The sequence below is a fragment of the Syngnathoides biaculeatus genome, chromosome 10 (assembly GCF_019802595.1).
Source record: "Syngnathoides biaculeatus isolate LvHL_M chromosome 10, ASM1980259v1, whole genome shotgun sequence".
Taxonomy (NCBI): domain Eukaryota; kingdom Metazoa; phylum Chordata; class Actinopteri; order Syngnathiformes; family Syngnathidae; genus Syngnathoides; species Syngnathoides biaculeatus.
This window is the reverse complement of record NC_084649.1, coordinates 589,564-604,391: the sequence shown is the minus strand read 5'-3', so window position 1 is coordinate 604,391 and position 14,828 is coordinate 589,564. Positions and strand designations below refer to the sequence as shown.

Here is a 14,828-nt window from a genome sequence, read left to right as displayed (position 1 = left end):
ACTTTGTTAATCTTTCCTGCAACAGTCGCCTGCCCGTGGTCAAGAAACGCAAGGAAGACAGCTTGGTGGGGGGAACAATGATGGTGCAAAGCACCAGTTTTCTCCTCGGAAGGCTTTATTAGACCCTTTAAGCACTCAACATCAACGTGTCCTCTCTTAAACACTACTCATCCCTGGTCGCCCTTGCTAAACTTGTAAACTGTACACACTAGCAACTGCTCGCGCTGTGTTTCTATCCCTTCTCACTCTCACTGCGCCACATGGCTGCACAGTCCCGTCCCACTCCCTCTCACACACACAGACTCACATTCAGAGGAGACGAGTAGAGGCTTTGAGTTCATGCTGAAGCAGCCATGCTTAAAGTCCTATTTTCAAAAAGTAGGCTTTCATAGTAAAGGTAATCTTTATTGACAGGGCAAATAGTGGTAGCCCATTGAAATCAAATTATTTTTACGACAGTATTGACATACAGTGAAGAAAATAAGTATTTGAACACTGTTATATTGCAAGTTGTCCCACTTAGAAATCATTGAGGGGTCTGAAATTTTCATCTTAGGTGCATGTCCACTGTGAGAGAGATAATCTAAAAACAAAAATCCAGAAATCACAATGTATGATTTTTTAATGATTTATTCATGTGATACAGCTGCAAATAAGTATTTGAACACCTATGAAAACCAATGTTAATATTTAGTACAGTAGCCTTTGTTTGCAATTACAGAGGTCAAACGTTTCCTCTTGTTGTTCACCAGGTTTGCACACACTGCAGGAGGGATTTTGGCCCACTCCTCCACACCGATCTTCTCTCGATCAAACAGGTTTCTGGGCTGTCACTGAGAAACACAGAATTTCAGCTCCCTCCAAAGATTTTCCATTGGGTCTAGGTCTGGAGACTGGCTAGTCCACGCCAGAACCTTGATAAGCTTCTTATGGAGCCAATCCTTGGATTTCCTGGCTGTGTGGTTCGGGTCATTGTCATGTTGAAAGACCCAGCTACGACCCATCTTCAATGCTCTGACTGAGGGAAAGAGGTTCTTCCTCAAAATCTTACAATACATGGCCGCGGTTATCCTCTCCTTAATACAGTGCAGTAGGCCTGTCCCATGTGCAAAGCATGATGCTACCACCCCCATGCCTCACAGTAGGGATGGTGTTCTTGGGATGGAACTCATCATTTGTCTTTCTCCAAACACAGTGGATTTATGACCAAAAAGTTGCATTTTGTTCTCATCTGATCACAAAACATTCTCCCATGAGTCCTCTGTATCATCCAAATGGTCATCGGCAAACTTAAGACGGGCCTTGACGTGCTGGTTTAAGCAGGGGAACCTTCCGTGGCATGCATGATTTCACACCATGACATCTTAGTGTACTACCAACAGTCACCTTGGAAACGGTGGTCCCAGCTCTATTCAGGTCATTTACCAAGTCCTGTCAAGTAGTCCTGGGCTGATTCCTCACCTTTCTAAGGATCATTGGGACCCCACAAGGTGATATCTAGCATGGGGCTCCTCTCCGATTGAGATTGACCGTCATGTTTAGCTTCTTCCATTTTCTAATGATTGCTCCAACAGTGGACCTTTTTTCACCAAGCTGCTTCACAATTTCTCCGTAGCTCTTTCCAGCCATTTGGAATTGTACAATTTTGTCTCTGGTATTTTTGGACTGCTCTTTGGTCTTGGCCATGTTACAAGTTTGAGTCTTACTGATTGTATGGGGTGTACAGGTGTCTTTCTGCAGCTAACGACCTCACACAGATGCATGTGACTCAGGATAAAACATGGAGTGGAGGTGGACTTTTAAAGGCGGACTAAAAGGTCTTTGAGTATCAGAATTCTGGCTGATAGACAGGTGTTCAAATACTTATTTGTAGCTGTATCACACAAATAAATCGTTACAAAATCATACATTGTGATTTCTGGATTATTCTTTTAGATTAGCTCTCTCACAGTGGACATGCACCTACGATGAAGATTTCAGATCCCTCCATGATTTCTAAGTGGGCGAACTTGCAATATAGCAGTGTTCAAATACTTATTTTCTTCACTGTAAACAGCTTCTCTAAAAAATTGTATTAGCCACACAATTCATTTGTGGCCCTTCCAACTCTGGATACAAATGCATAAATGATCCTGACTAATCATTGAAGCCATTACACTTTTTCTTTATGCAGAATTATTATAACAGTAAAGACATGCAATAATGCCAACCCATTCACAAATTCATACATATTCTCAGAAATAACACCATTTAATGGCTGCCTCATCCTGACACTTCAACACACAGATCCTTCTGATTGCAACAACATAACGAGGCTTGCTCCAGTGGCATTAATGGTAAAGAAAGCTTGAGTGAAACGATGGAGTTTATAAAAGAAGCAAAACAAAGGGGGAAACTGACCACCACTCCCCCAGAAGGAAATAATTAGTATCACAGAGCATGATGCAAATCCATCCATCCATTTGCTGAACCGCTTCTCCTCACAAGCATCGCGGGAGTTCTGGAGCCTATCCCAGCTATCATTGGACAGGAGGCGGAGTACATCCTGAGCTGGTTGCCAGCCAATCAAGGGGCACAAAGAGACAAACAACAGTCACACCTAAGGGCATTAATGCACGGGAGGGCCCGGAGAAACGCATGAACAGGAAGAACATGCAAACTCCACACAGGGGGAGTCCGGGTCCTCAGAACTGCAAGGCTAACGCTCTAACCAGTTGCTCCACCCTTCCGCCATGTTGTTAATCATGAAACTTTATTTCAGACACCAGCAGTAAACAGCAATTATTACCTTTCGATGGATGGCAACTGCCAATAATTCAGTAAAATGTATTTTCCAAGCAAATTCAATGGGTTGGGTCTTTACGATTGCTGATCCAATTATATGAACATGATACATGCACGTTAGAAAACACAAGATAATACCACAGTTGACTGGTATCAAACAATTGTCTTTTATTCCCAGCAAATCAAGAAAGAACAGACAATGAACCAACAATCTTCCGACCTGGTGCGACCACACATGCTTTTGAACATTATCATGATTATTTTTCATTATTATGCATTGTGCAGAAAATATGACCGGAAATGCTGTTCATGGTTTAATGTGAATACTGATAGCCTGAGAACCTGTCTGGTTCCTTTTGCTTTCAAGGGTTAAAGCATTGAGGTTAAAAAGGCAGTATGTGGGTTTTGGTTGGGTATTTCAGATTGCACAACAATCTACAATTACTTATAACACTGCACAGTTTGTGGTGTTTGACAGTTTTGTTTATGCTGATCTTTGTCCCAGGCAGTTGTACCCAAACTGCAGAGGTGTTTGCACATACTGTACAAGTGAACTCAAGTGTGTACCCAAATCTTCCAGTCCTCCATCACAGCGTCATCACACTAAGTTACAGTATTTTATTACATTGCATAGCACAATCAAGATGTTGTAAATCATTTGTTAATTAGCGCTAATTTAAGGTGCTACCAAGCTGTTGATTGGTTACGCTGAATTGAGCTTGGCTCGCAGAGGTTAAGGCCGTTCTATGTCATTATTAGGCACCATGCAACAATTCACCACCATTGTGGCAAGCAACAAACGAAAAAATTACTACTGGCCATTTGCAAAAAAATACAGTTAAAAATAAAAAAAAAGAAGCAAACACCATTCACACGAGTGACAAAGTAACAGAGCCACAATGAAAGGACACAAAAAACAGCCTCATATATAGAATAAATATAGTATGTACAAATTGCTTTGTGTGCTTCTACAAATAAATAAACCATTATCTGGCCTCTTATAGAAGTATTCACAACTTTCCATTAACTTAGAACAGAAGGCTGGCACCTGGTCTGTAAGGAGGTTGAGCAAAAAGAGAAATGAGTTAACAGATGTATGGATATGACTTCTAACAAAAGAAAAGAACCCCCGCAAAGAAAAATATTAGAAATAACAATATTATGACTCCCAAGGTGGATTTGAACCAAGATAAACATAATACATCAAAGGATATCTCTGGCGCTCTCTAGTGTCAATTTAGCAAATTGCAGTACTCTATATCATGGCCCGCCTTGGAGAAATGACTCCTTTACAGAGGGTTGTTCTTTCCTTCGGTAATTGGGGGAGGTCACAATCTTAACATGACTTGAACTTTCTCCAGAAAACCATTCAAAACAAAAATAAAAGATTGACAGACAACATCTCACTAATACATACTACGTATACTGTATGTTCACATTCATAGGATGTGCACTGCACATGTATTCTTCTGGCCCCGTTGAGATAACACAGAGGTCCGACAAGTGGCAAATAATTCAAGCATCCCGCATATTTGGACTTATTTCAATTGGTCAAAATAACACTTTGCATTATCATAAAGAAATTGTATTTCATCTTTCACTTGGCTTACACTATGACAAAAACAGGATGACATAAAAAGCAAGGGCTGTTGTTGGGCAAATTTTTATCAGGAAAATTTAAATTCAGTTAAGATTTTCTTTCTTTTTTTTTTTAATCCAAATGTTCCAGTTATGGGTCATGATTTTCAGTCTTGGGATGGATGGGATCCTTGAGTAAAGCACATCATGGCAAAAGGGAGTTAGTATGCAGTTGTGTGTCATAAGAGAAGTTACACAGGAATTTGTGATGATATTGTATGCAAACAATTAAATATTTAATGGAACCAACATTTAACGTAAAGTGATTTACCAAATCCAAGCTCCTAAACATCTTACCTACACTCTGTGTGTGCCACTTTATTCTGCACATATATGCAGTGCAGCCATTTTTTTTCAAATGTGAGAAAGGCCAAATGAGACTTTATGATTTTGTGTTCATGTTTATGTGGAAAAATGTCCCAACTTCATCAAGTACATTAAAAAAACAAACAAAAAAAACCCCTCTGTGACAAAAAAAAAGCACGATATAAAACTTCAATTAAATATTATAGTTGAAATCAACATAGATGCTATGTGTTCTTCTATGTGAACTTCCTGGAACCGGCGATTTGAAATCAGCTCTATGAGGACTGAAGGTGAGTCTTTGGTGCTGTTTTATCTAATGATTCCAGGTCCCAGTGACGATAATAACAAATGACTGACAAATTATCCAAAATATAGAGAATACACTAATGTTCATTGAACTAAACTGCGCAAGTTTCTTCAGCCTCTTTTTTTATGGCTAAAGGGTTGACCTGCATCACATAATTAATTAGTCTGCTTTAGTACACAATTAGCAGAATGTTTTGAAAGTGGTACAGAACCGTAATGGCTACAGGTATCTTTGTACAATACTTTGTCATTTCAGTGCGTTGTCTTTACATCAAAGACTAATTGGAATCAAGCACTAGTTTCATAATTTGATTTGCGCATTCAGTCAGAAACAGTAAATTTTGCAATGTCAGGACAAGGAGGATTATGTGGTCTGTTGTTTTGATAACAGCCAACCAACAGGTTCAAACATTCTTACTGACTGATCCTACAGACTGACCTTCCATTTTTATAAAGCAGAATTAAACAATGATTTTTTGTGTGTGTTGTGGAAGAAACTTTCAATTGCTATATTTCTGGTTCCATCCTGTGGTAAAAGTGCATAAGTCTGCTGTCATTAGATGAAGGGAAAACTGAGCTACAGCTAGCTTGATGTGGCTATTTGCACTCCTCTAAAGCATGCCGATACAAATGCATTTCAATGATTTCATGGAATTTCTAGACAAACCACTTGGTGATGAACGAATATAGTGTAGGCTTGTTAATGTTTATTTTTCTGCTCATTTTCTTGGATTTGTTGCAAGTTCATCATGTAAAAATGGATTTCCTGGCAAGTTTCCCCATTTAAAATAATGAGAAATAGCCATTCAAAATTGAATTGATATCAATCTACATCAAATGGATTATTTTCTGATAATAATAATCATTTACAATCGTACAATAATAACAGAGATGGGACTCTGTCTGTTATCAAAAAAAAAAAAATCCGTGGGGCAGGATAAGACAAAAATAGTTTACAATGTTTGCACATGAAAACAGACTATAGTGCACCCAGTTTTCATTGTCAACTAGAGCACTATAGCTCCAATCAGAACCCTACGAGGGATTAGCCCTTTCAAAGGAAACATCCAGTTGTAATAAAATGTCCATGCGTGCAAAAGAATTATTTTGCTGACACATGCAATCAGTTTCCCAAATTGGAGTCTCTGTCACCAATGAAGAAGCGCACGTGGAAACAGAGGGCAAGGAAGCCGGTTCCCAGCAGGTCACCCAAAGCAGTCAGGTAGGGAATAGAGAAGTTGTCGGGGTCCATCCCTCTACCCCACATCCAGTGGACCATCCAGTCCGCTAAGTACAGCAGGATAATCACCTGGAAGACAACCAATGATATATCCATTATGCAACACTAACTAAAGGCTGTTTACCTTGACATGTTTTGCTTTCTCATCAGTTCTGTACTGTGTGTATGTTTTCCATTTTCATTCTCAAATGATGAAAGTCGACCATTAACCAATCAACAGAGAAACACCTAAATGGTAAAGTTGGTTTCAAATCTGCAGTCTGAATCACTGATTTGGTTTCAATCCAAATAGTTGAGTTTCTGCACAACTCGAGCTAGTGAGTTCTCACAAAGTCTCGTTACATGGACTGATGAAGCCTGCTTAGAGAAGAGAGAACCAGAACAGTCCAACTGGGATTGATTTAATGCCCTGACAATGAAATTCACAGGCACATAATAGGCCCAAATGTTAATTTAAAACAAGCTAGAACCTCCATTCCTAAAATGTATATCAAGTCACCACTATCTTTATGCTCACTTTAAAGAGTAACAATGTGCTTAAACATAGAAGATAAAAAGTAAAATATTGTTAGAAAATGGCGGCAAGATAGCGCGACTCATTAGACCATTAGCCTCACAGTTCTGAGGACCAGGGTTCAAATTCCGCCCTTGCCTGTGTGGCGTTTGCATGTTCTCCCCGTGCCTGCGTGGGTTTTCTCTGGGCACTCCGGTTTCCCACCAGATCCCCAAAAACATGCATTCAGTGGCGACTCTAAACTGCCCCTAGGTCTGATTGTGAGTGCCCACTGTTGGCCACCAGTTCAGGGTGTACCCTGCCTAATCCCCGTTGACAGCTTGAATTGGCTCAAGCACTCCCACGACTCTTGTGAGGATAAGCGGCTCCAGAAAATGGATGGATGGATATTGTTAGAAAATGTACTAAAATTCCACTTAAATACATCTTTGAAATCAAGCAGCTAAATAAAATTACATCTACTGTATTGTGCTTCAAAGTTCAATACAAGTAAATGGAATTTATCAAATATACCCTATTGGATTATAAAAAACACTTTAAATCAGTATCATATTATGCAGTGTGAGCATTTAGTTTTTCACATATCACTAAGGTACTCGTAGCAAACTTTGAAAACCACTACACAATAAAATGCACGGTGAAAGCAGAGGGGGTAAGAAATATAAATGGTAAAGTGGGTTTGAATAATGCATTCTGAATAACTAATTTGGGTTAAAAGTACCACTGAAATTCAATTCAAATTGGCACCATGAATGATAATGAGTGACACCGCCAACACATAACAGGGGACATAGATTAAACTAATTGGCATTTACCACCCACTCAGTCTTTGCATTTTAAATTGAACTGGCTAGTTCAGATAGACAAGAAAGAATTTTAGTTTACATTTAAATTACATTGCACATAGTTTGGTTCTCAGCGTTAAAACAAATTTAGGAAAAAAAACTACTATGACATGAATGAAATATATATGCCAATGGACAGCTCAAATGACAGGGAGGAACTGTGTCCTTTTCATGTGTAGTACAGAATAATGTGGCATGGCCTAACCGAGATGAAAAAGAACAAAAAGAACATCTGCAGGACATTATAAGGCCCCTGATAGAGTATTTATGGATACTGATGTGCCCAACTGGATCCTCTTTGATATAATCAATGCTTTTTGGTTGACTGGAAACCACAGACTTGTGTTTCACAAGTTCACCTGCAGCAGTGCAGCTCCCAGGTAGAAGGTGATGAAGACAGGGGTTAGAGTGGTGTGTCCCCCCCTCAGGGAGTTGATGGTGTAGAGGAAGACAAGGTGACCCGGGGCCACCAGGAGAAAGAGCACACGTGCAGAACGGGAGTTCACAGCTACAAAGTGAGGAGTGTGAAAGAGTTAGCTTAAACCCACCATTGAAAACTCAAACCACATTACTTTATTGTACTTTGAACTATCATTGATGTTTTTTTTTAACTAAATAACAGAACTTACTGGAGGTGAAGAAAGTGGAGCAGGGTGTGGGACACTTCCTGTTCCTCGACGTGGGGTTTGGATCCCCCATCGGTATCCCATTCATATGCAGGTAGGTGGAGATTCGACTAGCCTGAACTGCAACCAGATTCCCACCCACCCCTGAAAAAACAGACACACAAATAAGGTTGTAAACACATTTGGAGTGCGGCATGGTGGGGCAGCTGTAGAGCGTTGGCCTCACAGTTCTGAGGAATCAAATCCCACCCTGCCTGTGTGGAGTTTGCATGTTCTCCCCGTGCCTGTGTGGGTTTTTTCTCCAGGCAGTCTGGTTTCCTCCCAGATCCCAAAAACATTTGGGACTCAACACTGGAGACTCTAAATTGCCCCTAGGTGTGATTGTGAGTGTGGCTGTTGTCTGTCCCCATGTGCCCTGTGACTGGCTGGCAACCAGTTCAAGGTGTACCCTGCCTCCTGCTCAATGACAGCTGGGATTCCTTCCGGCACTACCACAACCCTTTTGAGGATAAGCGGCTAAGAAAATGGATGGATGAAATTTGGAGTTTTACTGATTAAGTGCTAACTCCATGACGCTCGCTTTATGGTGAAACCTGTCAGTGATGCCTTTGACAAAGCACCATTCATTTGCAGTTTGGACATCGAGGGGTAGATCTCCTGCAGTGAAGATATGCTTGGAGAGTCTCTAGAAGAAACCATTAATACTACAAAAAGCTGTCAGAGTGTCTAGGCTTTCTTGAAAAATAGTTGCTATAGACATTGTGCACCTACGCCACAAAAGCACGTTATTTTTGTATACGTCGCCATATTACCGGTCAAACAAAGCATTGTTGCAAGTTAATTCCGTTGAGAGGAGACAAAAATATGTCTTATTGCACGACACCCAGAGCTTTGTCCAATACCGTTAAATACTTTCAAGGTGATAAGAAACAAAGGTACGTGGAAAAATTAGAGACACTTGGCATAGAGGACCCATATTTAATGTCGAAGTTGATGTTTTCGGCGATAAGAAATTTGACCGTTAATTTGCTTCTGCTTGTCTTGGACAACTTGATATACACACGTATCTGGTGAATAAATCGTCAAGATTTACACGGAATAGTTTGAAAGCGTATAAAAGTCTGGACGCATACAAATACTTCGTTGCCGGATCCGTTCTCAATCAGGAAAAAATCCCACATAGTGACGGACCCACTCAGATTTTTTCAATACAAATACCACGATTTAAATAAATTACCCCTGGTTTTACACAAACTTACATTCATTAACTATCCATCCATTCATCCATCCATCCATCCATCCATCCATCCATTTTCTTTGCCGGTTATCCTCACAAGGGTAAAATAATTAGGACAGGGAGTCGTCTCCTCTGTAAACGGAAGCGTGTTGCTACCACATGTTAACCTCCGTAAACCTCTCTGTGACAGACAGTTTCTTGGTTATGTGAGATTGAGAAGAATAATCCCTACCTGAAATGAAATGATCGCTATACAGGCGTGTGTATTTCGTTGAGCACCATCCATCCCATTTAATTCCCGAAATCCATCGATTTTTTTCTGGTCTTTTCAGATGGTATTCTATAGCATGATATCTTTGAAGAACTGTCTCGCCTATTGTGACAACCAACAGCACAACAGGTCTCGGGCATTGTGAATATTCTGCTTTGGTTCAATGACTCCTGTATTGCCGAGCAGCTTTGTTTGACCGGCAATATGGCGTCGCAAACATAGATCTTTTTTTCTCGTATTCTACAGAATGACCTATCTCTCTTGTTTGTTGTAACAACCAAAAGCACATCAAGTCTCGGGCATTGTGAATATTCTGCTCCAGTTTAATGTCCCCCATACTGTCAAGCAACTCTTTTTGACCGGCAATCTGACACCGTGAAAATGGTGACGTCACGTGCATGAGCTCTATAGAGATCGGACAACTTGCTAAACATACAAGCAGTCACAAATTTGGGAACACTGAGTGGGTGTTCAATTGACCCCTCCGTATAAATTGCGTCATCCGCGTCACTGACCAATTAGAGGCCAGAGATCTGCATAAACCACGCCCCTTGTTGGCGTCCGCTATTACCTCAGACAACGTTGCATGGTCCAGTATAGCTTTTGTTAGCGTTTTATCGCTTATTTGGGTTCTTTAACAATAGATATGGTTAAGAGGTGTAGTCACGGACTTTGTAATAGTGACGACAGGTATCCTGAAAGACTAGTTGGTGGAGTTCAATTCGTACCCTTTCCAAAACCGAAGACCCAGTACGAAAAATGTCTTTGATGGATCAAACTTTGTGTAAGAAGGCATGATCAACTGAATCCATCTAAAATCAACCTGAACAGAAGACCGAGTACGAAAAATGTCTTCGATGGATCAAACTTTGTGGAAGATCGTATGATCAACTGAATCCATCTAAAATCAACCGGAACAGATATGTTTGCATGAAGGTAAGCCCTATATTTGATTTTCAATACATGTCTCATATAAATGAATTAGCAGTTCCTCGCTTGCATAACATAGCTACGTGTGAATGATTGACACACTTGATCTGTGTTGAGCGATATTTTGCGATGATCTGACTGCACAAACGTGTCTCTGTTGGCCGCTACCGAGCTAAGCTAAACCAGACTAGCGAGTCCTAAAAGCCTTCGACGTGCACCGAGACACCAACACTGAAGGAAGGATGTTTGAGGACACTATAAAGTAGTGATTGTCATACTCGGTCGGGACTTACGTAGGTTCGGCACTAATTCAAGAATAACTATTGAGGGGAGCGCGTGACGTTACACAAAGAAAACGAGAAAAACAACTCGTAAATTAAGCCTCGCCTTCTTTTCCTTCATACGGCGGTTCACAAACGGCTATACAGATACACATACAGATTCTGCACACAAGTGTGATATGTAACACGAAAATAGGAAACTGTCAATGACGAATTCGTCATTGGGTTATAATATATTATATTATGTGGCTTCTTGGTCTTCCTCTGACTACGGAAAGATCTCGCGCTAATATCGATGGTTTCTCCGTCGATGTGCATGTAAATACCATTGAAATACCCCTTGCTGAAATACTTGATGCCCTGCTGTCTGCTTTTCAACGATATTTCACTATTCGCTAAGAATGCGAGTGAGAAATCAGATGGTAAATCGGACAATTTCCCTCTAGTCTTTTCTTCCTGCGCCGCCATTTTTGCTAATTGTTTGTCTGAGGTTAGCACACGTGGGGTGACGTAACTTCAGGAGGCATGGTTAAGTACGGAGGGGTCAATTGATCGCATACCCTAGCTCTGCCCCCAGTAGTCATGGTAATGTTCCGTAACCACACTCTGCTTTTGCATGATCCAGAGCCCTTCTGTATTCCAGGGATCTTTTATGAAGACGTAATGTGTAACAAATAAAGGCTCCTCACCGTTGATTACTGGAGTGAAGACTGCCATGCCAGCAAAGTTTGGGTTGGTAACGGTCTTGTCAAGAATAAGGCCACCGACACTGAAACAAACATGTATAAGATCCACAAGTTTTGTATTTAGAATGAACTTATTAAAAGTGAAATCAGATCATCTATACTATAAACAGAATAAAAAGTATAAAAAACTGCATATAGTATCTCCCTGTGACATTGCAGTTCACACAGTTTGTATTTACTTTTGTTTTATAGTTTCTCTATTTTGTTCTAGGCTTTACACAATCAGGATTTTTGGGGCCGATCAGCGAGTTGGAAAAAACAGCACGGTAACCGATCACCGATCTAATCACAAGATGGAGCAATGTGTCTACTTAGATAAACAGTTCATTTACTGGATATACTTGTGTATTCTTAGCCGCTTATCCTCACAAGGGTCGCGGTTACATTGAGACAGCCAACAGTCACACTCACAATCACAACTGGGGGCAATTTAGAGTGTCCATTTAATGCATGTTTTTGGGATATGGGAGGAAACCGGAGTGCCCGGAGAAAACCCACGCAGGCACGTGGTGAACATGCAAACTCCACAATGAGCCCTCGACCTCAGAACTGTGAAGCCAACGCTTTACAGCTGCTCCACCGTGCTGCCCTCAAAAATATATATTTACAATAAATAATATGTCATTGTTCTTCTACTTATGACAGTGAGGCATAGAGACAGACAGAACAAATTAATGCTCTTCTTTTAGATGGTAGTCTTTATACTAATTAATGTATGTACTGTTTGAAATACTTTGGTTTGTTGGTGTGCAGTGAGAGCTTTAATTGTAAAATACTGAATGTGTTTTGGCTCCATTAAGGTTGGAACTCATTGGTCAGTCATGTATTCTAATTAGTCAGGTCAAATTAAATTAAAACATGACAGAAATAATGTGTGCTAAGTTAATTAAATTACTTTATTATGAGTACAGTACTTCTACCAGAACGAAACTTTAGAGCATGATTTGACATAATGTTTACATGCAACCATTAATCGCTAACTCTAGTTTGCTAGGCTACATAAAGTTTTGCTGCGTGCTTGCAAGCTGTATCACAATAAAAGTACATGAAAAATACCTCGAGCGAGCTTTGAATGAAAGTCCTCTCCTGAGCAGCGATTTCCCCCATTTTCGTCTTATAATACAGTCGGCGCGATCCACTCTTGTTGGTGTAGCCACGGTTTATCCGGTCGCATTTGAGTTGACAAGATAAAGCCCAAATATCATAAAAAATGCGATGCGGTGGACTCGGAATGCAAGACTTTATTGCAATAGTCTGACATAGTGCAATCGTGAAAGAGCATATTTGTGTTGCAGTCTGATCTGTGCATTACGTGCAATCTCTCAGCCGGCTTGTCTCTCCCATGGCGACAATGTTTTTTTTTTTTTTTTAATTATAAATTGATGGCCGTCACATATTTAGAGTTTACATCAAAGGGCATGCCAGAAGGTTAAAAATAAACTCGCTTTTGTATTCAAATACACAGGAAACAATGAAAAAGCGGAGTAAATGTCTTTTGCGAATTATGCTATTGATTGAATTGGCCAATTCTAAAATTCGATCAACTGATCACCATAAAATGTTCATTACCAGGCCGATACCACCGATCAAATCGGCATGCAGTCTATTTTGTTTATATTTTTTGTACAATATTTAGCGTATTGTTGATGTTCTTAGTCTCTACCGATATGTTCTGTTTAAATGTGTTTCTTTGTATTGTTTTTAAAGTGTTTAAAGGCATTAAAAATGTAAATCCCATGAATGCTACATATTACAAAAAACAAGCCTCGGGTGTTTTTAAACAGGGATTTGAATATTATAGATTTCACTTATTTCAAGTTTGTAATGTAACCTCAGCGATTGAGGAAGATTACTGTAATCAGAGGTATTATGATTATTTGACTTGTATTTACCGCATTGGCACAAGGTAAAAGAGAATTATAGGTGGAAAGAGCCGAAAGTGACATACCTGCTGATGGCCATTGCGATGATGACCGGCTCCCATCCCGAGTAAAGGACCTCCCTAGTAGATGGGATCTTCCTGGCTATCAGCACCCATATTGGACACAATGCCACAAACACCGCGCATACCAGAGGATTGGCATAGTTGTTGTAATCTGTACAAGAGGATCACATTCCATGATTTACATCCAGGCACTGATTAAATTACACTTCAAAAAATGTGTGATGATGAAATGTTACTCACAAAATGTGCAGTTAAAGTTTTTAAATTGGTATGTTCACCCTCTCCACTAGTTGCAATTTTGATTGGACAGATTGTTTGACTTTAGAAGTGTAGATAAAGTAGTCTCCTCGAGGCACATCAGGAAACAAGTGCTGCAATTCTTTGAAACCAGGATGTGTCTTCGAGCCACAATGTTTGATTTATGTGTCACATTTAAAGTCAGAACCTCTGTAACTAGATACGAATAGAATAGAAGGTGTGCTGTGTTTGTCCATCTGTCCATCAGCCGAGTTGATGGAAAAGTGTATAGTGTGGTGAACCTGGGTGTGGTGACTATACCAACATTGAAGGTAAATAGTTGAGGAATCATTTTCCCCGTTTTCTCACACATCATTCAACATTTCAGACACCTATTCTAAGCTACACAATTCAGCGGAGCACTGTATTTTTTGGGAATGAAAAAAAATGTGACCTGACTTGCCCTTCCTTTTAGCATTACTAGTCTGACATAATTCCAGTGGTAGTTTTATTATTTAATTTTATCATTTTATTTACTGTAATTCAATAAAAAAAGAGTAACGTGAAAGTTAACAGTGAGCAACAATGGAAGACATCCAGTCTGTCGTGTTCTCTTGACAGGTGACTTTTATTGTGTAGGCTGTAGGCTTTAAAAAAGTGCTTAGTGTTTTCAAAGTTTGATGTTAACAGTTACTGTAATTTATCGAGTATAATGCACCCTGAAGTATAATGAGCACTCCCAAAGTTGACCTACAAAATCAGGAAAATCCTTCTACCAATGTCCGATGCACACTACTAATTTGCCGCTACCCATATGCTCAAAATATTAGGAATGATCTGTATTTATATTTTGTCAGGTTTGTACTTGTATTGTTTTTCAAAAAACTGTCTGTACAACAATCATTACTAATAATGTGCAAGT

General features: G+C 39.9%; 1 protein-coding gene across 5 annotated transcripts in view; it reads right to left on the bottom strand.

Annotated features, from left to right (window-relative positions):
- Nucleotides 1-1,993: 1,993 nt before the first annotated feature.
- Nucleotides 1,994-14,828, bottom strand: part of slc41a1 (solute carrier family 41 member 1) — a 65,647-nt gene continuing 52,812 nt past the window's right edge. For all 5 annotated transcript variants that reach the window (XM_061833545.1, XM_061833544.1, XM_061833548.1 and 2 more), the window contains 5 exons: nucleotides 13,673-13,820; nucleotides 11,668-11,747; nucleotides 8,263-8,403; nucleotides 7,993-8,141; nucleotides 1,994-6,343 (listed from right to left, as the gene is read on the bottom strand). In XM_061833545.1, coding sequence (XP_061689529.1) covers nucleotides 6,158-6,343; nucleotides 7,993-8,141; nucleotides 8,263-8,403; nucleotides 11,668-11,747; nucleotides 13,673-13,820 — 704 coding nt within the window. In that variant the 3' untranslated portion in view covers nucleotides 1,994-6,157. The remainder of the gene's footprint in view (nucleotides 6,344-7,992; nucleotides 8,142-8,262; nucleotides 8,404-11,667; nucleotides 11,748-13,672; nucleotides 13,821-14,828) is intronic.